General features: G+C 36.2%; 2 protein-coding genes across 7 annotated transcripts in view; both read right to left on the reverse strand.

Annotated features, from left to right (window-relative positions):
* The window catches only part of anln (anillin, actin binding protein), a 71,229-nt gene that overhangs the window by 42,966 nt on the left and 336 nt on the right, over window positions 1–27,927 (reverse strand). For all 3 annotated transcript variants that reach the window (XM_062029394.1, XM_062029393.1, XM_062029392.1), the window contains exons 2-7: window positions 17,640–17,784; window positions 17,251–17,568; window positions 11,733–12,436; window positions 4,751–4,976; window positions 1,039–1,208; window positions 866–940 (exon numbers count right to left, since the gene is read on the reverse strand). In XM_062029394.1, the coding sequence (XP_061885378.1) occupies window positions 866–940; window positions 1,039–1,208; window positions 4,751–4,976; window positions 11,733–12,436; window positions 17,251–17,568; window positions 17,640–17,784 (1,638 nt within the window). The remainder of the gene's footprint in view (window positions 1–865; window positions 941–1,038; window positions 1,209–4,750; window positions 4,977–11,732; window positions 12,437–17,250; window positions 17,569–17,639; window positions 17,785–27,927) is intronic.
* Window positions 23,219–27,034, reverse strand: LOC133635925 (uncharacterized). Of its 4 annotated transcripts, none has more exons than XM_062029391.1 (3): window positions 26,508–27,034; window positions 26,322–26,453; window positions 23,219–25,106 (listed from the first exon to the last, which is right to left on the reverse strand). In XM_062029391.1, the coding sequence occupies exons 1-3, from the start codon at window positions 26,872–26,874 to the stop codon at window positions 24,958–24,960; spliced, it is 648 nt and encodes a 215-aa protein (XP_061885375.1). In that variant the 5' UTR covers window positions 26,875–27,034; the 3' UTR covers window positions 23,219–24,957. The 4 variants fall into 4 exon arrangements, with proteins under 4 accessions (XP_061885375.1, XP_061885373.1, XP_061885374.1 ...); XM_062029389.1 differs by having other exon boundaries at window positions 26,508–27,020; XM_062029390.1 differs by having other exon boundaries at window positions 26,322–27,032.

The raw sequence follows: 27,927 nt of genomic DNA on the forward strand, positions 1-27,927 counted from the left end.
CATTTATTATTATCATTGTATATTGTGAGCAAACTGTGGTGCTGAATTTCCCCCAGGGATCAATAAAGTACTTTCTATTCTATTCTATGTTTACAGTAGGAATATGATCATTTTGGATATTATGTTTACAGTAGGAATATGATCATTTTGGATATTATCTTTACAGTAGAAATATGATCATTTTAGATATTATGTTTACAGTAGAAATATGATCATTTTGGATATTATCTTTACAGTGGAAATATGTTCATTTTGGATATCTTTACAGCAGAAATATGATCATTTTAGATATATTTACCGCAGAACTATGATCATTGTGGATAATATCTTTACAGCAGAAACATGGTCGTTCTGGATATTATTTTACAGTAGAAATATGATCAATTTGGATATCTTTACAGCAGAAATATGATCATTGTGGATATTATTCTACAGTATAAATATGATCATTTGATATAATTTTTACAGTAGAAATATGATAATTTTGGATATTACTTTTGCAGTAGGAATATGATCATTTTGGATATTATTTTTTACAGTAGAAATGATCATTTTGGATATTTTTACAGTAGAAAAATGATCATTTTAGATATCTTTACAGCAGAAATTATAATCCCGGATATAATTCTACAGTAGAAATATGATCATTTGGGATATTTTTACAGTAGAAATATGATAATTTTGTATATTATGTTTATAGTAGAAATATGATCATTCTGGATATTATCTTCACAGCAGAAATATGATCATTTTGAACATGATCTTTCTAGGAGAAATATGATCATTTTGGAGAGGATATTTACATGATAGTTTTGGAGATGTTGACAAAGGTGCTAGAAAAGGTCAACAAAGGTGATGAACCCACCTTGCTCTCTGCACTTTTCCACATATTGTTCCCTTGGACACGCGTGTGGATCTGAGCCAGTTCAGACTCCCGCTCCTTCAAAAGCAGAATATTTGGGTGAAATGGCTTTCATTGTGATAAAGAAGTGCAATATCAACAGGCAGGCCAGATTAACACCACTTTGCTTTGCACACCAGTTTTTGTTTCTGGACGAGATCAGCTGTTGTGGTTTTTGCTGACTGGGCGTTCCTGAGCCCGAGTCCACTCTTGGGGGTCGCCGTCTGGGAGGCGCCCACTGCTGGAGAACACGGGTTGGTGCGGTCTTGGCATCGCTCTTCAAATCGTTCTAGGAAAGACTTCACACCTGAAGGGCCACAAAGGGTCAAATTGTACATTTACAAGTAAACATTTGTGTGTCTATTACAAACTTTACTACAAGTACTTTTCTACAAGCTACTGTCTGCAGTACAACCGATACCGATCACTTGTATTAACTGTAGATTGTTTGAATTATTTATGGTGAGTGCTATTGACAGCCTTACAATATTAAAGGCCTACTGAAAGCCACTACTAGCGACCACGCAGTCTGATAGTTTATATATCAATGATGAAATCTTAACATTGCAACACATGCCAATACGGCCGGGTTAACTTATAAAGTGACATTTTAAATTTCCCAGGAAACTTCCGCTTGAAAACGTCTATGTATGATGACGTATGCACGTGACGTCACGACGGCAACGGAAGTATTCTGACCCAATGTGTCACCATACAAACTGCTGTTTTCATCTCAAAATTCCACAGTATTCTGGACGTCTGTGTTGGTGAATCTTTTGCAATTTGTTTAATGGACAATGGAGACTGCAAAGAAGAAAGTTGTAGGTGCGATCGGTGTATTAGCAGCGGACTACAGCAACACAACGTTGTGTTTGAGCTGGATACAAGACGCACTACCGTGAGTACAGCTTTGGCTTCCAAACATTTCCTCGCTTGCCCGTACGTGCGTGTCGCTATGTGCATGTCACGTACGTAACTTTGGGGAAATATATGTTTCTCGACTCTGATGGCGGCCGGGGTGTTGTCGAAAGCTACAACGCCCGCCGCCGCTCCGTAGCTAAGTTAGCTTCAATTGTTAAGCTTCGCCAAGCTGGAAATTATTAACCATGTATTTACATGTTCATGGTTTAATAGTATTGTTGATCTTCTGTCTATCCTTCCAGTCAGGGTTTTTTAAATTTTGTTTCTATCTGCATTTGAGCCTGATGCTATCACGTTAGCTCCGTAGCTAAGTTAGCTTCAATTGTTAAGCTTCGCCAAGCTGGAAATTATTAACCGTGTAGTTACATGTCCATGGTTTAATAGTATTGTTGATCTTCTGTCTATCCTTCCAGTCAGGGTTTTTTTAAATTTTGTTTCTATCTGCAGTTAAGCCAGATGCTATCACGTTAGCTCTGTAGCTAAAGAGCTTCGCCGATGTATTGTCGTGGGGATAAAAGTCACTGTGAATGTCCATTTCGCGTTCTCGACTCTCATTTTCAAGAGGATATAGTATCCCAGGTGGTTTAAAATACAAATCCGTGATCCACAATAGAAAAAGGAGAGAGTGTGGAATCCAATGAACCCTTGTACCGAAGTTACGGTCAGAGCGAAAAAAGATACACACTGCACTATACTCTAGTCCTTCACTCTAACGTTCCTCATCCACGAATCTTTCATCCTCGCTCAAATTAATGGGGTAATCGTCGCTTTCTCTGTCCGAATCTCTCTCGCTCCATTGTAAACAACGGGGAATTGTGAGGAGTCCTTCCTCCTGTGACGTCACGCTACTTCCGGTATAGGCAAGTCTTTTTTTTTTTTATCAGCGACCAAAAGTTGCGAACTTTATCGTCGTTGTTCTCTACTAAATCCTTTCAGCAAAAATATGGCAATATCGCGAAATGATCAAGTATGACACATAGAATGGATCTGCTATTCCCGTTTGAATTTAAAAAATTCATTTCAGTAGGCCTTTAACACAATATATTATCTGGTACCTTATTCTCTTGTATTACATACAATTGTTAGAGCAAAACAAAGTCAATAGTACACAATAACTGAAGATGATTAAGAAAAACGGCTTCAAAAATGTGCCTCCTCAGTTCCCCAACCTTTACTGAGTGTTGTTAAAAGGAAAGGCCATGCTGCCTAATTCTAAGTTAATGATTATTTGCCAAAAAAAATGAAGTTTCTCAGTGTGAACATGAAATATCTTGTCTTTGCAGTCTATTCAATTGAATATAAGTTGAAAAGTATTTGCAAATCATGTTATTCTGTTTTTATTTACTATTTACACAAAGTGACAACTTCACTGCTTTTGGCTTTTGTAGATTGTTCAGATATAGTCTTAGACTTGGATTGGTCACATCTAGTTTCAGACTTGGATTGGTCAGACCTAGTCTTAGAATTAGATTTCCCAGATCTACTCTTAGACTTGGATTGGTCAGATATAGTTTTAGACTTAGATTGCTCAAATCTAGTTTTAGAATTAGATTGGTCATATATAGTCTTAGACTTGTATTGGTCACATCTAGTTTCAGACTTGGATTGGTCAGATCTAGTCTTACATTTGGATTGGTCAGATGTCATTTTAGACTTTGATTGCTCAGATCTTGTCTTAGACTTCTGAATTCACCCTCATGGACCAATAAAGTAAACGATTGAACGATAGACTGAGATTGCTCAGATTTAGTTTTAGAATTAGATTGGTAAGATATAGATTTCTCAGATCTACTCTTAGACTTGGATTGGTCAGATCTAGTCTTAGACTTAGATTGGTCAGATGTATTTTTTAGATTTAGATTAGTCACATCTAGTCTTAGACTTGGATTGGTCACATCTAGTTTCAGACTTAAATTGGTCAGATCTAGCCATATACTTAGATTGGTCAGATGTCATTTTAGACTTAGATTGCCCAGATCTTGACATAGACTTCTGAATTCCCCCTCAGGGACCAATAAAGTAAACGATTGAACAATAGACAGAGATTGCTCAGATTTAGTTTTAGAATTAGATTGGTCAGATATAGATTTCTCAGATCTACTCTTAGACTTGGATTGGTCACATCTAGTTTCAGACTTAAATTGGTCAGATCTAGCCATATACTTAGATTGGTCAGATGTCATTTTAGACTTAGATTGCCCAGATCTTGACATAGACTTCTGAATTCCCCCTCAGGGACCAATAAAGTAAACGATTGAACGATAGACTGAGATTGCTCAAATCTAGTTTTAGATTTAAATTGGTCATATATAGTCTTAGACTTGGATTTGTCAGATCTAGTCATATACTTAGATTGGTCAGATCTAGTCTTACATTTGGATTGGTCAGATCTAGTCATATACTTAGATTGGTCAGATGTCATCTTAGACTTGGATTGCTCAGATCTTGTCTTAGACTTCTGAATTTCCCCTCAGGGACCAATAAAGTAAACGATTGAACGATAGACTGAGATTGCTCAAATTTAGTTTTAGAATTAGAGTGGTCAGATATAGTCTTAGACTTATATTGCTCAGATGTAGTTTTAGAATTAGATTGGTCAGATACAGTCTTAGATTTAGATTGGTAAACTGTATCATATTTAGTTTTAGATGAATATTGTTCAGTCCTGACCAATCTAAGTCTATAATCATAAAGTGATTAAGTGTACTCGGATGAGAGGATAAACATAGTCTAAGACAAACAAAATAGTCCAGTTGTGATCAGTTGAAGGCCCTAAAAATACAATGATCAGATGAAAGAGAACGTCCATAGACTATACATGTAGTGCATTAATAATGTAGTTATGAATACAATGATCTGATGAAAGAAAACATCCATATACACTTCATGTAATGTATTAATAATAAATCATACAACATGATGACTTACCAGGAGCAGCAGACTTTGGCGTGTTGGCTTTAGCACATACTTGTAGTTTCTGAGGACTGCAGGCTAAAATGGAAGCTGTGGCCACAGGTGTGCTTTTCAAAGGGCTCGAAGACACTGATCTTGAAGATGGCGGCACAGTCTTGAGGGGGCTCGTCACTGGACGAGGGTCCACCTTCTGAGGGCTTGGACGAACCCCTTGGTTTGACTTTGTGAAGGAAGGTGAAAGCTGTTGATAGAACATCTTGTCAACGTCACCAACGGTCCTCATTGATCACACATTATTACCAAAATCAACCGTATATCTTTTTAGGCCATCGATAAGACCAAACACAGCTTGAAATACTTCCTCCGGGATCAAATCAGTAATCGCAAACTAAATATTTAAGATACAATTACTGTCTAATATACAGCTATGTGGCATTGGCATGTTATCCAGCCTAATTCAAATAATGGAGTGTTTTATATTAGCTTCACTAGAAAGAGCTTTTTAATGCACCTTTACTTTCCATATCCTGCCAACAATCCCTCAAATTGATTGATTTGAGCAAATGTCAGTACAACAAACTGTGTACAGTAAATACACACCATACATACATACATACACTGTATACAATAATCAGTCCTTTCATGAATATTTAATGACGCGATCTCGCCAATTTATGCAAATTCAACAAATCCCTGCATAGTATGCTAACTTTGTCCAATGCCCACAACTTCCCCACATATTTTGGCTAATCAGTGTCATTTTTGCCAACACACCTGTGTCCTCACTTCCTAGTTGACGTGTATTTATCCTAAGAATACTAAAAACATATTTTCAATTGCAATGCTGACTTAGCAAAGAGGCAGCATTTACATCAGGGGTGTCAAACTTGTTTTCATTGAGGGCCTTGTAACAGTAAATAATCAATAAATTTGCCAATAAATTTTATTATTTTACATTTTTTTAACATGCAGTGTAAAACAAATCTGGGGATTTTACTACTAAAAAAACTGGCAGCTTAGTTGCCAGACTTTTACTGTAATATATATGGTGTGTTTTTTTTAATTATTATTATTTTACAACATATTACCGTATTTTTCGGAGTATAAGTCGCACCGGCTGAAAATGCATAATAAAGAAGGAAAAAAACATATAAGTCGCACTGGAGTATAAGTCGCATTTTTTGGGGAAATGAAAAGCCAACAGCAAGAATAGACATTTGAAAGGCAATTTAAAATGTCTAAAGAATAGTGAACAACAGGCTGAATAAGTGTACGTTATATGAGGCATAAATAACCAACTGGTATGTTAACGTAACATATTATGGTAAGAGTCATTCAAATAACTATAACATATAGAACATGCTATACGTTTACCAAACAATCTGTCCCTCCTAATCACTAAATCCCATGAAATCTTATACGTCTAGTCTCTTACGTGAATGAGATAAATAATAATATTTGATATTTTACGGTAATGTGTTAAGAATTTCACACATAAGTCGCACCCCCGGTCAAATTATGAAAAAAACTGCGATTATAGTCCGAAAAATACGGTACTGTAAATAGAAAACATTTTTCTCTTTTATTTTGGCAACTCCGCTGTCAGTTTTTTACCATAATAAAATGTGGTACCTTTATTCAATTTACAGTAATACACCGTCAAAACATCAAACTTGGATTTTTACGGCAAAAAACCCCAAAACTGACAGCTTAGTTGACGGAATTTTACTGTAAAAAAACAAACCTTGGTTGTTTTTTTTCCAACTTACAGTAACATGCTGTAAAAACCTCTACATTTTACAGTAAAATCCATAGGTCACTTTTATAGTGTACAATTTGATGGATAACTTGCTTCGCTATCATAAGTTGAGCAGATATTTAAGTATTTATTTAAAAATTTCATTAAAAAGTTGGATCATTTCATATGTGTTGCAATATTGGAGACTATTTTTTTTCCTGTCAAAATGGAAAAAAAATACCCTAATACTTTTAGTAAGAAAATAAGAAAGTAAAGAAAGAAAAAAAAAAGTTTGACACCTGTGATTTACATGTTAGTGTGATGATGATTTCTCATTTATCGACAAAAATGAGCGCTATAGATGGCTCTCAACAGTTCACAAATATTAACGTGCGGGGGTAAAAGTGTTGGAACATAAATGAATGTTTAAGATGGACAAACACTTTTCAAGTGTAAAACATACACGGAGAATGTCTGCAACATGAGGACGACCGAGCAGACAGCAGACACTAAGTCCGTCATTGGTGGCGATTCTTTCTGTAAATATTATTATCAATTATTACTGTTACGGGTATTAGTTGTAATGAATTAAAACAGTACAGTAATTTAACAATAAGATTACTGCCATCTGGTGTCTACTTTTAAGGCTGTGTGCTATAAAACAAGTACAACATCAATACGGTATTTGTTTTATTGTTGAAATCTTGTGATGTTTGCGTTTAAGGTTACAAGGAACACTTAAAACTAGGGATGTCCGATAATGGCTTTTTGCCGATATCCGATATTCCGATATTGTCCAACTCTTTAATTACCGATACCGATATCAACCGATACCGATATATGCAGTCGTGGAATTAACACATTATTATGCCTAATTTGGACAACCAGGTATGGTGAAGATAAGGTACTTTTTAAAAAAAATAGTAAAATAAGATAAATAAATTAAAAACATTTTCTTGAATAAAAAAGAAAGTACAACAATATAAAAACAGTTACATAGAAACTAGTAATTAATGAAAATGAGTAAAATTAACTGTTAAAGGTTAGTACTATTAGTGGAGCAGCAGCACGCACAATCATGTGTGCTTACGGACTGTATCCCTTGCAGACTGTATTGATATATATTGATATATAATGTAGGAACCAGGGGCCGTACTTATCAAGCTTCTTAGAGTGCCATTTTACACTTAAGTCCTGAGAATTTGCGAAATTTAGTCCTACTCTCAAACTTAAGAATAAAAGCTTTTTATCAACGTTCTTAAGAATCACTCCTACTCTCCACGATATTTAAGAGACCTTCAGAGGTGTCTTAAGTGGTTAGGAGTTGCCAGCAGGGGATGGCACTGAGGCGAGAGAGACGTGCGCGAATGTTCAGGGAGCGGAACGATGTTCTGGATTTGTTTGATGACGAGCAGCTGATCAAATGGTATCGTTTAGACAGAGCGGGTATTATTTTTGTCACAGATTTAATACTTTTCGATTCCATGTTGATTTCTGCATGTGTCTGCAGTGGGCTAGTATATATAGATCCACCCACACCAGTTTCAAATGAGTTGCCTAATTAACGAATTGGAAAGAAAATGTTATGACAGTAGCGTATGTGTGTGGCCGTGAGGTGAGTGACGTCAGTGAGTGTGTGGGCGACAGAAGAGAGGGAGCGGTAGCGTGAGTGCCGGCGGGGACTAGTTTGTTTTGTATTATTTTGTAGTTTATTGTCAAAATATACACTCCCATTGTCCACTTAAATATTTCCAAGATATTTCTTTATTCTTAGACAAGGGATTCCCTTCCGTGATTGGTCATTTCTATGGACACAGAAATGACGTCACCTAAAATTCCATTTACGGCACATAGTAACGTCGTAATTCAGCTCTGAGTGTGACACTTAAGATTCAGTCCTACACTTCGCTGAAAGTGTGAGTAAGACGCTTGATAACTAACTTTTAAGTGCAGCTTTCAGCGAAGAATTTATTTACTCTTAAGTCAACTCTTAGCAGACTTCTTAGGAGTAATTCTAAGAAGCTTGATAAGTACGGCCCCAGAATATTAATAACAGAAAGAAACAACCCTTTTGTGTGAATGAGTGTAAATGGGGGAGGGAGGTTTTTTGGGTTGGTGCACTAATTGTAAGTGTATCTTGTGTTTTTTATGTTGATTTAATAATAAAAAAATAAATAAAATAAAATAAAAACGATACCGATAATAAAATAACCGATACGATAATTTCCGATATTACATTTTAACGCATATATCGGCCGATAATATCAGCAGGCCGATATTATCGGACATCTCTACTTAAAACATTGTTGATAAATTCATAAAATCACAAGTTCATGTTATTTTCAATGTAATTGAATAAAATAAGTCTCCAAGCGTTGCAACTTTTGCAGCAACTTTCTGACAATTCTGCACAAACTCCCCCGAGAAAAAAAAAGCAGCAAAATCATAAAGGGACCGATTATATGTACTGTAATAATGTATATTGTAATATTTATTCTATGTCTTCCTATGAATGCAGTGTTTCCCACACATTCATTTATTTGTGGCGGCCCGCCACGAAAGAATTAAGGCCGCCACAAAAAAAAAAAAAAATATATATATATATATATATATATATATATATATATATATATTTTATTTTATTTTTTGTGTGTCCTGTCCAGCTTCTCAGGCAAATCATATAGTTGATGTAGATGCCCATATCGGCTGTTCACATTTACTTTACAAAAGAGAAGTGTAGGATCAAGATTTTTGGAGCTCTTTGTTCAGTGGATCAGATGTTTGATGAAGCTTTGTGTCCTACTACCACCACTACTGTTTTCTGTTTATTTGTTACTGACTGTGGCAGGACACCTCTGCCTCTGTTTCACTTTATGTTGCTGGTAAATAATATGGTTGTAGTAGTAGGCTAAAGTTAAATTATTTAGTATGCACTAATTACATTTTAGCTTTTATATTTTTATAAGATATATTTTTTGTAAGAACCACAATTAATACATATATTTCAGTGAATAACTTATTGTTCAAATCCGTATATAAATATGTACATAAAGTGTTGTAATTATATTGTAAAATGGATGGATGGATGGACGTTTAAAACAAAACTGTTATTAATTAGGGATGTTAACAATTAATCGATTTTCGATTAATTGCCGTTAAGAAATTACCCGATTAAAATTAACGATTTCAATTAATTGACAATTCCGTTCTGTCACGGTCGGTGCGGTGGTTTTCTGTGTGAAGGTAATGCTGAGTTTATACCTCGCTAGTCCACACGAGGGAGTTGTTGCTTATTGTACTTTTTCCAAGCAGCAACACCATCACGTGACCAGCCCTACATGTCCGCTGTACACATGAGAGTCCACATGCGAGAGAAGAAAAACAAACATGAAGCGACGCAAGAGAAGTGCTGTGTGGGAACATTTCACCCTAAAAGAGGACGATGCAACGTGCAAAATATGTAAGGCTGTTTTGAAGTACAACAATTCAACCAGTTCGTTAAATTACCACCTAAAAAGTTTACATGCCGCTGTGCTTGGAGGAGAGAGTGGAGGCGGAGCACGGCCAGGCCAGCCCTCCGTCGCCGAAGCGTTTTCCAAAAGAAAAGCGGTGTGTGATGACGCACGGGCAGAGGGCATCACCCAGAGGATTTGCAACATGGTTGAAAAGGATATGCTGCCTATAAGCATTGTGGATGGCAAGGGGTTTCGTGAGTTGATGAACTATTGTGAGCCAGACTACCAAATCCCTTCTCGAGAAACAATAACAACCCGCATAGAGGCTCGCTACAAAAGAAAGAAAGCCGAGCTGAAAGCACGACTGGCCAACACGCATGTAGCAATAACCACTGACTGTTGGACGTCAAATACAACAGAGAGCTATATCACCGTCACTTGCCACTACATGGAGGACTGGCTGATGAGGTCGGCAGTCCTAGCCACAGAGAGTATGCCGATGAGCCATACGGCTGATAATTTAGCAGAACGGCTGAATGAAATTGTGCATGCATGGGGGCTGACCGGGCGAGTGATAGCCTGTGTTCACGACAACGCGAGTAACATCGTCTTAGCAAACAGCCAACCTCGATAATATTTTACTATCACGATCACCATTGTCTTTCAGGAATGTTTACTTGAAGTTGTTGTCAGCCTGTTTCAAGCTGACTGATTATTACATTAATGTTTACACTAATAGTTTGTGAGAGACAAACTAAGATGGGCATAGTGCATGCACTTTATTTTATTTTATGCAGTGACATGTTTTTCATTCAGTTCTTCTGTCAGCCTCACTTGAGCCCAAATGTTAAGTTGAATCAATGACTGTTCTTCTGCAGCAGGCTTAGGTTTACTTATTTTGCTGTTACTTACAATTTCAGGGATGTCTGCCTTATATTTTTTCAAGTTGACTGTCATATAGGCACTTTTCCCAGTTCAAGAGGGATTCAATTAATGTTGCAGCTTGCAGGCTGCTAGCCTTCTAATAGTTTGTGAGACAGACTAAGATGTGCATTGTGCATGTTGTGCACTTGATGTTACTTTATTTTTCTTGTCTTTACAGTAGTGAGTGAGTGACATGTTTTTTCACTTCAGTTCTTGTCAGCCTCACCTGAGTCCAAAGGTGAAGTTCTGCAGCAGACTGCAACAGCCAACAGGCTTACTTATTTGCTGCCTGCTGTTACAATTTTCAGGGATGTCTTCCTTGTATTTTTTCAAGTTGACAGATAGGCATTAGGCACCTTTCCCAGTTCAAGAGGGATTATATAAAATAAAGCTAGCTATTATGGCTGCTGCCACTACCAAGTCTTGCATGTGTGACAAGACTAAAGTGCACTTTATATTATATTCCTCATGTTACAAAGATGACTTACTTTTGTATCAAATAAACATTTGATTAGGGAATACAATGTCCTTTGTATTTTATACCAGCAAAATTTTGATTTTGATTTTGTACCTTATTGAGGGGAAATCTCAGATGGGGGGAAAACGCCGCTTTATCAACTAATCGATGATCGATCGATAAGGTTATCAACTATCAATTAATGAAATAATCGATAATTTGCATCCCTATTATTAATTAGTAAGTATACATTTTTTAAGCCTTTTTAGAGAAAATCATATCATCGTAGTATATTACGCAAATTACTCGATGATGTCATGGTGACCACGCCCATAGCCACGCCCCCACCGCCACAGGTATCTTGGCAGTTTATGGGAAACACTGGAATGTTTTTCCAAGTACTCGGAAGAAAAAGGGAAATACCTGATTTGCGACGAGTGAAGACTTGTTGGCAGGTGCAGTGGTCACATGACCCGAAGACTTGTTGGCAGGTGCAGTGGTCACATGACCTGAAGACTTGCTGGCAGGTGCAGTGGTCACCTGACCTGAAGACTTGTTGACAAGTCCGGTGGTCACATGACCTGAAGACTTGTTGACAAGTCCAGTGGTCACATGACCTGAAGACTTGCTGGCAGGTGCAGTGGTCACCTGACCTGAAGACTTGTTGACAAGTCCAGTGGTCACCTGACCTGAAGACTTGCTGGCAGGTGCAGTGGTCACCTGACCTGAAGACTTGCTGGCAGGTGCAGTGGTCACCTGACCTGAAGACTTGCTGGCAGGTGCAGTGGTCACATGACCTGAAGACTTGCTGGCAGGTGCAGTGGTCACCTGACCTGAAGACTTGCTGGCAGGTGCAGTGGTCACCTGACTTGCCATGCTTCCTTTAGCGCCAGCAGACAAACTTGCGTCCTTCAAGCTCAACTGGGCAGCGCAAACTGCGGTGGACTTTGCAGGAACTTTGTCTTTGGGAAGGTTGGCATGGCTCAGGTCATCTTCCCAGGATCCAATGGTGGCCGCCAGGTGAGCCAGTCTGCCTCGCCGACCGACTGGACCTTCCGATGACGAGGACACCGGGACGTGGTCTTCTCTCCTCAGCAAAGACACCGGTGCACAGTCGCTCGCAACACCTGAAACACAATAGACTTCAGCACATGACCTCCATGATAGACAATACAGTAATATAATAAAAGGTAATTGTTATGACATTTACCCAACATGTTTTGGTTTTTAAAAGCAATGTTGGCATCTCTGGTGCCACAGTGCTGAAATACAAACCACTTAAAAGTGACTAATGATCTATTGCTAACTATGGAAGCTGATGCGTCATCCATGTTGCTGCTACTTGATACCGTCCATCAGAACATTTTATTAGCGCGTATCAAAACACGTATTGGTATGTCAGACTTAGCCTTGTCTTGGTTTAATTCCTATCTGACTGACAGGATGCAGTGCGTCTCCCATAACAACGTGACTTCAGAGTATGTTCCACAGGGTTCGGTTCTTGGCCGTGCACTCTTCAGCATCTACATGCTGTTGCTAGGTGACATCATACGCAAATACGCTGTTAGCTTTCACTGTTATGCTGATGACACCCAACTCTACATGCCCCTAAAGCTGACCAACACGCCAGTCATCTGGAGGCGTGTCTAAATGAAATCAAACAATGGATGTCCACTAACTTTTTACATCTTGACGGTAAGAAAACGGAAACGCTGATTATCGGTCCTGCTAGAGACCGGAACTTATTTAAAAATACCACCTTAACATTTGACAACGAAACAATTATACAACTATTTAATAATACCACCTTAACATTTGACAACAGAACAATTATACACTTATTTAATAATACCACCTTAACATTTAACAAATAAACAATTATACACCTATTTAATAATACTACCTTAACATTTTACAAATAAACAATTACACACCTATTCAATACCACCTTAACATTTGACAACCAAACAATTATACACCTATTTAATAATACCACATTAACATTTGACAACCAAACAATTATACACCTATTTAATAATACCACCTTAACATTTGACAACCAAACAATTATACACCTATTTAATAATACCACCTTAACATTTGACAACCGAACAATTGTACACCTATTTAATAATACCACCTTAACATTTGACAACAGAACAATTATACACTTATTTAATAATACCACCTTAACATTTGACAACCAAACAATTATACACCTATTTAATAATACCACCTTAACATTTGACAACAAAACAATTACACACCTATTTAAAAATACCACCTTAACATTTGACAACAAAACAAATATACACCTATTTAATAATAACACCTTAGCATTTGACAACAAAACAATTATACACCTATTTAATAATACCACCATAACATTTGACAACCAAACAATTATACACCTATTTAAAAATACCACCTTAACATTTGACAACCAAACAATTACACACCTATTTAATAATACCACCTTAACATATGACAACAGAACAATTATACACTTATTTAATAATACCACCTTAACATTTGACAACCAAACAATTATACACCTATTTAAAAATACCACCTTAACATTTGACAACCAAACAATTATACACCTATTTAATAATACCACCTTAACATTTGACACCAAACAATTACACACTTATGTAATAATACCACCTTAACATTTGACAACCAAACAATTACACACTTATTTAATAATACCACCTTAATATTTGACAATTACACACCTATTTAATAATACCACCTTAACATTTGACAATTACACACTTATTTAATAATACCACCTTAACATTTGACAACCAAACAATTACACACTTATTTAATAATACCACCTTAACATTTGACAACCAAACAATTACACCTATTTAATAATACCACCTTAATATTTGACAATCACACACCTATTTAATAATACCACCTTAACATTTGACAACCAAACAATTACACACTTATTTAATAATACCACCTTAACATTTGACAACCAAACAATTACACTTATTTAATAATACCACCTTAATATTTGACAATCACACACTTATGTAATAATACCACCTTAACATTTGACAACCAAACAATTACACACCTATTTAATAATACCACCTTAACATTTGACTACCAAACAATTATACACCTATTTAATAATACCACCTTAACATTTGACACCAAACAATTACACACTTATGTAATAATACCACCTTAACATTTGACAACCAAACAATTACACACTTATTTAATAATACCACCTTAATATTTGACAATTACACACCTATTTAATAATACCACCTTAACATTTGACAATTACACACTTATTTAATAATACCACCTTAACATTTGACAACCAAACAATTACACACTTATTTAATAATACCACCTTAACATTTGACAACCAAACAATTACACTTATTTAATAATACCACCTTAATATTTGACAATCACACACCTATTTAATAATACCACCTTAACATTTGACAACCAAACAATTACACACTTATTTAATAATACCACCTTAACATTTGACAACCAAACAATTACACTTATTTAATAATACCACCTTAATATTTGACAATCACACACTTATGTAATAATACCACCTTAACATTTGACAACCAAACAATTACACACCTATTTAATAATACCACCTTAACATTTGACAACCAAACAATTACACACCTATTTAATAATACCACCTTAACATTTGACAAATAAACAATTATACACCTATTTAATAATACCACCTTAACATTTGACAACCAAACAATTACACACTTATTTAATAATACCACCTTAACATTTGACAACCAAAAATTACACTTATTTAATAATACCACCTTAACATTTGACAACCAAAAATTACACTTATTTAATAATACCACCTTAATATTTGACAATTACACACCTATTTAATAATACCACCTTAACATTTGACAACCAAACAATTACACACTTATTTAATAATACCACCTTAACATTTGACAACCAAAAATTACACTTATTTAATAATACCACCTTAACATTTGACAACCAAAAATTACACTTATTTAATAATACCACCTTAATATTTGACAATTACACACCTATTTAATAATACCACCTTAACATTTGACAACCAAACAATTATACACTTATTTAATAATACCACCTTAACATTTGACAACAAAACAATTACACACCTATTTAATAATACCACCTTAACATTTGACAACCAAAAATTACACTTATTTAATAATACCACCTTAATATTTGACAATTACACACCTATTTAATAATACCACCTTAACATTTGACAACCAAACAATTATACACTTTTTTAATAATACCACCTTAACATTTGACAACAAAACAATTACACACCTATTTAATAATATTACCTTAACATTTGACAAATAAACAATTATACACCTATTTAATAATACAACCTTAACATTTGACAACCAAAAATTACACTTATTTAATAATACCACCTTAATATTTGACAATTACACACCTATTTAATAATACCACCTTAACATTTGACAACCAAAAATTACACTTATTTAATAATACCACCTTAATATTTGACAATTACACACCTATTTAATAATACCACCTTAACATTTGACAACCAAACAATTATACACTTATTTAATAATACCACCTTAACATTTGACAACAAAACAATTACACACCTATTTAATAATACTACCTTAACATTTGACAAATAAACAATTATACACCTATTTAATAATACCACCTTAACATTTGACAACCAAACAATTACACACCTATTTAATAATACCACCTTAACATTTTACAAAAAAACAATTACACACCTATTTAATAATACCACCTTAACATTTGACAACCAAACAATTATACACTTATTTAATAATACCACCTTAACATTTGACAACAAAACAATTACACACCTATTTAATAATACTACCTTAACATTTGACAAATAAACAATTATACACCTATTTAATAATACTACCTTAACATTTTACAAATAAACAATTACACACCTATTTAATACCACCTTAACATTTGACAACAAAAAAATTACACACCTATTTAATAATACCACCTTAACATTTGACAAATAAACAATTATACACCTATTTAATAATACTACCTTAACATTTTACAAATAAACAATTACACACCTATTTAATACCACCTTAACATTTGACAACCAAACAATTATACATCTATTTAATAATAACACCTTAACATTTGACAACCAAACAATTACACACTTATTTAATAATACCACCTCAACATTTGACAACCAAAAATTACACTTATTTAATAATACCACCTTAATATTTGACAATTACACACCTATTTAATAATACCACCTTAACATTTGACAACCAAACAATTACACACTTATTTAATAATACCACCTTAACATTTGACAACCAAACAATTACACTTATTTAGTAATACCACCTTAATATTTGACAATTACACACCTATTTAAAATACCACCTTAACATTTGACAACCAAACAATTACACACCTATTTAATAATACCACCTTAACATTTGACAACCAAACAATTATACACCTATTTAATAATACCACCTTAACATTTGACAACCAAACAATTACAGTATTTAATAATACCACCTTAACATTTAACAAAACAATTATACACCTATTTAATAATACCACCTTAACATATGACAACCAAACAATTACACACTTATTTAATAATACCACCTTAACATTTGACAACCAAACAATTACACACCTATTTAATAATACCACCTTAACATTTGACAACCAAACAATTATACATCTATTTAATAATACCACCTTAACATTTGACAACAAAACAATTACACACCTATTTAATAATACCACCTTAACATTTGCCAACCAAACAATGACACAAAGTGAGTCGGTAAAGGAGATAGATGTGCAGTATTCACGTATAGAAAGTTACCGTTACTGCCGTCCCAGCCCTTCCTCTGCTCAGCAAGCCTCTGCAGACGAGACTTCATGCCAGCGGCAGCAGAGTCTTCTTCTGGTTCCTCGCTGCTCTTTGGACTTTGAGGAAGCTCCGCCGCCTCGTCAGACTCCACACCTGGAGTCTCCTCCTTCCTCCCTGCTGGCTCACCTGTGGGCACAGGTGGAGGCTTGCGGTCCGAGGGCGGATGGTCCTGGAGCGCAGAGGCCACGCCCCCGTCCTGCTCTCGCGCCGCCGGCTCGACATTCTCCGCCGAGCACCTGCGCTTGGACGGAGACGGTTTGGTGGAGGCCGCTGTGGAAGAAAGGAGAGGAACTTAGACCAATTCAAACGTCAGCGTGGTGAAGCGTGGAGGAGGGACCGACCTTTGGGAGCGACTGGCTGACCAATCACAGCGTTGTTGTCAATCAGAGGCTCTCTGCCTCTTTTCACCACCTTGGCTGCATTTGGTCGCTCAGCTAGTTTTTTCTGGAGGTTTTCTCTGCGAGCACGAGTCCGCTCCAACAGTTTCTGTGTGGGTTCAAGCATTTGGACGCCTTTTATACTTAAGTGAAAAGATCAAATTACATGTTCAATCTTTTCCAGCAAACCTTCCATTACCTCCGCCAGGAGCTTATGCAATCGTGTGACAGTTTGTTCGCTCGTCAAAAAAGTTACCGGTGACAACTTTTGTTCACTTCCTGTTCTCGATTTATTTCCAATGTACTCCATAAGTAATAACATTAAAAATAAATCAATAATAATGAGTGAAGTAAGTTATATTTCATATGGTGAGATAACACAGGTGTCAAACTCAAAGCCCGCGGGCCAGATCTGGCCCTCCACGTCATTTTATATGGCCCGCAAAAGCCTGGAAATAATTAGTGTCAATAAAATACCTTATATTTTCTTTATTTACTTTATTAATAAAAATGTATTAGGTGTTTTTTCTAGTTTGACAGGGGAAAAAATATTGTCCAATATTGCAACACATATTCTAACTTTTTGGGTCAAAATCCAAATAAATACTGAAATATCTGCGTAACTTAGGATTTCGAAGCAAGTTAGCCATCAAATTGTACACTATAAAAATGACCAATAGATTTGACCGTAAAATTTAGGGACCCGTGTTTGTTTTTTTTACAGTAAATTTAAGTCGACTGAGCTGTCAGGTTTTTTTCTTTTACTGTAAAATCCACGGTTGATGATTTTATGGTAATACATTTTATTATGGTAAAAAACTGGCAGCCTAGTTGCCAAAATTAAATTAAACAGCGGTACTGTATTTCTATTTGCAGTAATATGTTGTAAAATACCATATATTTTACAATAAAAGTCTAACAACGAAGCTGCCAGTTTTGTTCTGTTAAAAACTGGTAAAATACACAGATTTGTTTTACTCTGGAAATAATTAGTGTCAATAAAATACCTTATATTTTCTTTCTTTACTTTCGTAATAAAAATGTGTTAGGTGTTTTTTCTAGTTTGACAGGGGAAAAAAATATTGTCCAATATTGCAACACATATTCTAACTTTTTTTGTCAAAATCCAAATAAATACTGAAATATCTGCGTAACTTATGATTTCGAAGCAAGTTAGCCATCAAATTGTACACTATAAAAATGACCAATAGATTTTACCGTAAAATTTAGGGACCCGTGTTTGTTTTTTTACAGTAAATTTAAGTCGACTGAGCTGTCAGGTTTTTTTCTTTTACTGTAAAATCCACGGTTGATGATTTTGTGGTAATACATTTTATTATGGTAAAAAACTGGCAGCCTAGTTGCCAAAATTAAATTAAACAGCGGTACTGTATTTCTATTTGCAGTAATATGTTGTAAAATACTATGTATTTTACAATAAAAGTCTAACAATGAAGCTGCCAGTTTTGTTCTGTTAAAAACTGGTAAAATACACAGATTTGTTTTACTCTGGAAATAATTAGTGTCAATAAAATACCTTATATTTTCTTTATTAATAAAAATGTATTAGGTGTTTTTTCTAGTTTGACAGGGGAAAAAAATATTGTCCAATATTGCAACACATATTATCTAACTTTTTTGGTCAAAATCCAAATAAATACTGAAATATCTGCGTAACTTATGATTTCGAAGCAAGTTAGCCATCAAATTGTACACTATAAAAATGACCAATAGATTTTACTGTAAAATTTAGGGACCCGTGTTTGTTTTTTTTACAGTAAATTTAAGTCGACTGAGCTGTCAGGTTTTTTTCTTTTACTGTAAAATCCACGGTTGATGATTTCATGGTAATACATTTTATTATGGTAAAAAACTGGCAGCCTAGTTGCCCAAATTAAATTAAACAGTGGTACTGTATTTCTATTTACAGTAATATGTTGTAAAATACCATATATTTTACAATAAAAGTCTAACAACGAAGCTGCCAGTTTTGTTCTGTTAAAAACTGGTAAAATACACAGATTTGTTTGACTCTTTATGGCCCTGCACTCTTCAGTATCTACATGCTGTCGCTAGGTGACATCATACGCAAATACGCTGTTAGCTTTCACTGTTATGCTGATGACACCCAACTCTACATGCCCCCAAAGCTGACCAACACGCCAGTCATCTGGAGGCGTGTCTAAATGAAATTATGTCCACTAACTTTTTACATCTTAACGGTAAGAAAACACTGATTATCGGTCCTGCTAGAGTTTTCAAGTTTTAAATCCATAGATCAACATTAGGTCTGTCTGTCAATATACATTTTTAAAGATTTAAGTCGTATGCTCTTTTTGTCAAAGAAAACCCTGTTTTTTTATGGACAAAACACAAAATATGCAATATTTTCACCCGATAACATTTTTAAGTGGAATATTTTAGATTATATAATAATTGGAGCCTTAAAAAAGGTCGATAACTCATAACACCATTGATTTTAATTCATTATTATTTTGTGAGCGATGAACCAAAAGGGTCCTACTCATTAAAGTGTTAAAAAATAAAATATACATTTTTTTTGCTGTTTACTTTTAACACAATAATCTCGAGATCAACTTCAGGGGCCGTACTTATCAAGCTTCTTAGAATGACTCCTAAGAAGTCTGCTAAGAGTTGACTTAAGAGTAAATAAATTCTTCGCTGAAAGCTGCACTTAAAAGTTAGTTATCGAGCGTCTTACTCACACTTTCAGCGAAGTGTAGGACTGAATCTTAAGTGTCACACTCAGAGCTGAATTACGACATTACTATGTGCCGTAAACGGAATTTTAGGTGACGTCATTTCTGTGTCCATAGAAATGACCAATCACGGAAGGGAATCCCTTGTCTAAGAATAAAGAAATATCTTGGAAATATTTAAGTGGACAATGGGAGTGTATATTTGGACAATAAACTACAAAATAATACAAAACAAACTAGTCCCCGCCGGCACTCACGCTACCGCTCCCTCTCTTCTATCGCCCACACACTCACTGACGTCACTCACCTCACATGCTGTCACCTATTAAAGGGCCACACATACGCTACTGTCATAACATTTTCTTTCCAATTCATTAATTAGGCAACTAATTTGAAACTGGTGTGGGTGGCTCTATATATACTAGCCCACTGCAGACACATGCAGAAATCAACAAGGAATCGAAAAGTATTAAATCTGTGACAAAAATAATATCCGCTCTGTCTAAACGATACCGTTTAATCAGCTGCTCGTCATCAAAAAAAACAAAAAACATTGTTCCGTTCCCTGAACGTTCGCGCACGTCTCTCTCGCCTCAGTGCCATCCCCTGCTGGCAACTCCTAACCACTTAAGACACCTCTGAAGGTCTCTTAAATATGGTGGAGAGTAGGAGTGATTCTTAGACTTAAGAACGTTGATAAAAAGCTTTTATTCTTAAGTTTGAGAGTAGGACTAAATTTCGCAAATTCTCAGGACTTAAGTGTAAAATGGCACTCTAAGAAGCTTGATAAGTACGGCCCCAGATCTATCCGTCAATTATAAGTTGTATTTTTGTTTGTTCGTTTTAGGCCCTTCTTTAAAAAAAAAAAAGACAGCTCAATTCTTTATATGGCAAACAAAATATGCAACATTTTCCCCCAAAAATATCTCAAAGTGCAATATTTAATGTGACGTAAATGGAGCCTTGGATAGGTCAATAATTCATAATAAGATTGATTTTCATTCATTATTTTCTTTTAAAGAAAGAAACAGCCTGCATGGCAGCTTTGTGTTATTAGAGTAAACATTGCAACATGTTTTTGTTACATTTCACCTGTTTGCTCTTTTATACCACTTTTTATGTTTTTAATTTTTTTAATCGTATTTTAAAATGGGCCGTTAAAAAATGACCCGCGGGCCGCAACTGGCCCCCGGGCCTTAATTTGCCCAGGTCTGCTCTATCACAAAAAAATAAAAGTTGTAGAAATGATTGGAAACTCAAGACCAGGGGTCAGCAACCTTTTTGAAAGCAAGAGCTACTTCTTGGGTAGTGATTAATGCGAAGGGCTACCAGTTTGATACACACTTAAATAAATTGCCAGAAATAGCCAATTTGCTCAATTTACCTTTAACTCTATGTTATTATTAATAATTAATGATATTTACACTTAATTGAACGGTTTAAAAGAGGAGAAAACACGAAAAAAAATGACTATTAAATTTTTACACATAGTTTATCTTCAATTTCGACTCTTTAAAATTCAAAATTCAACCGAAAAAAAGAAGAGAAAAACTAGCTAATTCGAATCTTTTTGAAAAAATTTAAAAAAATAATTTATGGAACATCATTAGTAATTTTTCCTGATTAAGATGAATTTTAGAATTTTTATGACATGTTTTAAATAGGTTAAAATCCAATCTACACTTTGTTAGAATATATAACAAATTGGACCAAGCGATGAGGTGGCGACTTGTCCAGGGTGTACCCCGCCTTCCGCCCAATAGTAGCTGAGATAGGCTCCAGCGCCCCCAAAGGGAATAAGCGGTAGAAAATGGATGGATGGATGGATGGACCAAGCTATATTTCTAACAAAGACAAATCATTATTTCTTCTAGATTTTCCAGAACAAAAATTTTAAAAGAAATTCAAAATACTTTGAAATAAGATTTAAATTTGATTCGACAGATTTTTCTAGATTTGCCAGAATAATTTTTTTGAATTTTAATCATAATAAGTTTGAAGAAATATTTCACAAATATTCTTTGTCGAAAAAACAGAAGCTAAAATGAAGAATTAAATTAAAATGTATTAATTATTCTTTATAATAAAAAATAAAAAAAATGACTTGAACATTGATTTAAATTGTCAGGAAAGAAGATAGACGGTGAGCTGACATGAGAAAAAGTGCCTAGAAAATGAATTTCGCTCCCACGTCTAAGCACAACTTGTTCAATGCATTTTTGCATAGATAATACCCTTCTGGACTTTGGGTTAAAAGTTCAGAACATGATACCTAGCCAAATTTTGTCACAAGCCAGAAATGTATATAGAGGTAAATCACAAAAAACGAAAATCTTGTGCTGCAGTTTTGGCTTGTAAAATATGTCTTATTCATTTTGGCAACACAAAATCTTTCTCAAATATCATAAATACATATACCTAACATCTGAAACAAATATTGGTGCCTTAGTATACTCATATGTGAATTTAGATCATGAAATGTAGCAAATTTCTTAAAAAACGATTCAACTGAAGTGATTTGCCCCAGCACAATGAAGCACACACTTATTAAATTTAGCTAAAAGCTTATGTATCATACATTAAAAAAATGTCACAACCTTCTATGTAATCAAAGGTACAAAAGAAGTAACACACCGTGGCCAAAAGTGGCTTAAAATCTAGCAAAATATTACCATGCACCCCAAAACTGGAATAAGGCAAAAATGGACAAGATTAAAATAGATGCAGTAAAGGCCCAAATTGGTATAAAATATGATAAATATTTATTAAAGTAGCAAATTGTTTCACAGCATGTGTCATTTATACCCCCCCCCCCCCACACACACACACACACACACAAACACACACAAAAGACCAAAACAAATTTGAAAAAAAAGGTAATACAGACATTATTTAAGCTTTACCGTTAAAATGGCAGTGTGGCATCTCGATAATCAAACATCTTGATAAAGAAACAAAAGTGGCAAATTTTACATGGTGACATGGTGCGTAATTACTCATCAATATCACTTTCATCTGTGTCATCATCCCATGCACCTCTTTCTTCTGTTTCCTTTGAAACATTTCCACAGTTCTGGCAGTGACATAAATCAGTACAAGACATTTTTGCAGACATACATGAACATCTTTCTGTTTCACATTTGCTTGTCTTGCAACCACAGTGGACTACCTGCAGCACACTATCTGGGGCAGGATTTCTAGTCATCCATCTTACTGTTAACTCCCCATCCTCAATGTACCATCCATTGCCAATGGGTGAAGGGGCACACATCATACCAGTCAGGGAATGTCGCATTACTGCTGCTTGGTAGTTTGCCCTTTTGCAGTGTTGGTGGAGGGCATCACTTGTTGGGGGAATGGACAGTTCTGGCAAAGCTGACGATGCCATACAGAATGCTTTGTATCTTGCATCGTTCACGTCTTTGGCAGATGCCTGTCCATACAGGTGGCACACATATTTGCTCAGTGTTTTGAACGTAGACTGGTCAAGGTTAAAACTGCTGCCCAGATTTGAGAACGCAGTCAGGTATTCGTCTTTCTGACAAGCAAGAGAAAATGTCTTCCTTTTGCCCTTGCCATGAAAGGCACTGGTCGAGTCACAACCTGTGAAGGTATGGATGCCAATGAGTGCAGAACAAACACTGTTGCCAAGAGCTGCTGCCACCTTAGCCACGTCTATGATCCTCGTTCTGTTGCCTACTCCCGTGAAAAAATACAAGCTACACTGTAAAGCTCTTTGAAGACTTACAGCAATCACTGCCACATCAGTGTCAGGGCTTTTGATGACAACAGTTTGATGTTCTTGTGCAGCATGCTGTGCATGTAAAAACACCCTAGTGTCACATTCCTCATGGTCACATGTCAGTTCGTGAACAGCACTGACAGTTTGTGAACCCTCTTTCACAGTAACACAGTGACACAGTTCTCCATGTGCTATGTACAAGCTGAAGTCCCTGCCCAAAATGGTGAGATCAGCATCTCGCCATGCAACAAAGAGGAATTCTGCCAGTGCTGCTTTGTTGGTCCCATTAGATAGAAACTTTTTCCACTGTGTGGGTGCCTTCTGATCCCGTCCATAGATCTGCACCTGTTGTGTACCACCCTCAGCTCTCCGTGACCGCTCTAGGTTTTTAATACTGATTTCTGGATACTGGTCAATGACAAAGTCTATCCTTGTACACTTGTGCTGCAGAGCTATCTTGACCACGTACTGGAGTAAGTTGTCAGCCAACTCTCCAAAGGTAGCTGGTTTGGAATGCATGGCTTGAATGACTGCCATGCCATCGAAGAGAATAGCTCCATCTGACGGAACTTGCTGAACTAAGCAGTCTTTGTCTTTGTTCTCCAATATATTCATCAAGGCAGATTTGTCTGTTTTAGCAAGTGACCCATCAGTACTGGCTAAGGGATATGAAACCGTTCCCAAGGAGTAGGACAGAATTTGCCTCAGGTCTACCTTTCTACTTTGACCAATAATGAGTAGCCTGGAGAAAAGTTTCTTGTCTGCACGCAGAATGACATCTTTGGCTGCTGCAGATTTTGTCTTTGTTTTTGCCTGGTCACTAAAGGTCTTCAGTTTTTGAGCCTTGATGGGGGCAAAAATGTCGACTGATTTTGTGGTACCGGACCTCTATAGCAACACAGTCTTTGTCGTTGATGTGCAGAAGAATGGCAGCATCTTTCTTAATCTCAGCTGCCTTCAGCAACTGGCCTTTAAAAGAAAAATAATTAGAATAAGCTTTATTGGCAAAATCAGAGATTTACAAGTAAAAAAGTGTGTGTGTGTGTGTGTGTCTTGAGTGGGGGGTTGGAGAGGTATTTATGACCCTGTGATTTACGACTCTGTGATGTGAGCTGCTGAACTCCCAGCTAAACATTCCAAGATTCAAGATATCTATTGTCATATGCACAGATAAACAGACAGTCACACTGCACAATGAAAAGCTTATTTTGCTGGTCCCCCTTGCAAATTCACAAAATATAAATATAAATATAAACTTAAGCTAAATAAAGAATCACAGAATATAAAAATTAAACAAGAATAAACTTAAACTATATTGCACACTTACAATAAACTTACTAAAAATGTAAATGCTAAGGATGTTTAATACTAATAAATATAATAAAATAAAATAAGAAACAAAAATAAAGAAATAAGATAAAGTAAATTAAAGTGTGGATCTTACAACAGATCTATAGTGGGCATGAGTAGACAGAAGCAGTATTGCACATTCAGTTCACAGTGAAGATGATAATGGATGATATGACAATGATGATGTATAAAGTGCACTATGCATTCTTCAATTATTGTAGCAGCAGTGGAGGTGACATGAAGTCACAGCAGGGATGTGGGTAGTGGTCACAGTTCAGTCAGTTCAGGGATGAGGGGTGAGGTGTGAAGGTGTGCGGGGGGAGGGGTGGGGGTTGTGATGTGTAAATCAGTCCAGGGGTGTGTGTGTGTGTGTGTGTGTGTGTGTGTGTGGGGGGGAGAGAGAGATTGGGGCTGTGGTGTGAAGGTATATGGGGGGATGGGTGGGGCTTCCTTTTCTAGGCCAGTGGTTCTCAAACTTTTAAATTCCAAGGTCTCCCCTTAACTCTGACAGTGTATAAATGGTCCATTTGGTTATTACAAAGTAACAACACATTCTTTCAATCCTACGCTATGTACTGTAACATTATTACTATAGATTCACACACGTGTGTGTGTGTGTGTGTGTGTGTGTGTGTGTGTGTGTGTGTGTGTGTGTGTGTGTGTGTGTGTGTGTGTGTGTGTGTGTGTGTGTGTGTGTGTGTGTGAGTGTGTGTGTGTGTGTGTGTGTGTGTGTGTGTGTGTGTGTGTGTGTGTGTGTGTGTGTGTGTGTGTGTGTGTGTGTGTGTGTGTGTGTGTGTGTGTGAGTGTGTGTGTGTGTGTGTGTGTGTCACATACCTGCCGACACGGTTTCTGCTTGTGTGAGTTGATCCCTCTGGCGTTTTCCTCCCACACGAGTGTACTTTTCCACTTTTTGACAAATTATACAGATGGCTGGCAGGACGGGGCCGGCAGAAGCAACGGGCAAACCTGAACGAGATCGAAGTTTCTTTCGGGGAGTTTCAGACGTGCCTGCTGACTGACCTGCGGCTGCAGATGGTTCTCCCACCGCCCGTGCGGTCCTTTTCTCGGCATAAAACAATGCAGATTTATCTGTAAAACGTCGGTAGCATGTTGCGTGAAACCCAGCGTCGTCAGGAATAGCGTCAAAATCTACATCCGAGCAATGTTTATAGATTTCTGCCAGATGCTTGTTCTGGTCTTGCAGACAAAGCCACTGTTTTAAATAGTTTCTGTATGTGTCCCACCGTGTCCGAGTGAAGTGCTGGACGTCCTCATTGTTCACAGATGAAAGATGCATATAGCATCTTTTATTTTCCTCTTTACGCACTTTTTTTCTAACTTTTGAGGTCTTTCGTTCCTCTTCACTCTCGGATGTTGTCGTCGCCATAGCAGGTATGTTGTTAGAATAAAGCTGCTACCTGATTGGTCCATGTGACCAAAACCGCGCCACTCCCCACTAGATATCACTGCGCCTCACTGAAAAATAGTACCGGCTTTCAACACCGATTACACAAAATGGGCTAGGTGTCAATTTCCGAACTTTTGGTATCTTACTTACTACCAGTAAATCTATTTTATGAAGTAAAAATGATGTTGTGCCGTTGGTGTGGGAGCGAAACTGAACGATATGAGCCTTGACCACAGGCACTAAGAGGAAGGAATTTAAAAGGTAAAAAGGTATATGTGTTTAAAAATCCTAAAATCCTTTTTAAGGTTGTATTTTTTCTCTAAAATTGTCTTTCTGAAAGTTATAAGAAGCAAAGTAAAAAAATGAATGAATTTATTTAAACAAGTGAAGACCAAGTCTTTAAAATATTTTCTTGGATTTTCAAATTCTATTTGAGTTTTGTCTCTCCTAGAATTAAAAATGTCGAGCAAAGCGAGACCAGCTTGCTAGTAAATAAATACAATTTAAAAAATAGAGGCAGCTCACTGGTAAGTGCTGCTATTTGAGCTATTTTTAGAACAGGCCAGCGGGCTACTCATCTGGTCCTTACGGGCTACCTGGTGCCCGCGGGCACCGCGTTGGTGACCCCTGCTCAAGACAGCCATGACATCATGTTCTTTACAAGTGTATGTACACTTTTGACCACGACTGCATGTGCATGTCATTGTTGTGTTTTTAATACATTTGAAAAAAAAAAAAAAAAACGTTTTTACATTATAGGGTGTTGTGTGTAGAATTTTGAGGACAAAAACGAAGACTTCCCGGATGTACTGTATGAGTCACGTGACATCAGCTCCAATGTGTCACTTAGGAATGTGATGGCTTCAAGCACAGATGTAATTAAAGAACATTTTAAATTTGATAAAAGACCCTCCTCATAATATCTGTCCTCTTCATGCTCCTTTACAGAATAATATAAAAATAAGACCAGGGATGTCTAATTGTAAAAATCATCATTTCTGGTTTTTAGTCTTGAATGATTTAGTTTTGCGT

This window comes from Entelurus aequoreus, linkage group LG20, assembly GCF_033978785.1.
Source record: "Entelurus aequoreus isolate RoL-2023_Sb linkage group LG20, RoL_Eaeq_v1.1, whole genome shotgun sequence".
NCBI lineage: Eukaryota > Metazoa > Chordata > Actinopteri > Syngnathiformes > Syngnathidae > Entelurus > Entelurus aequoreus.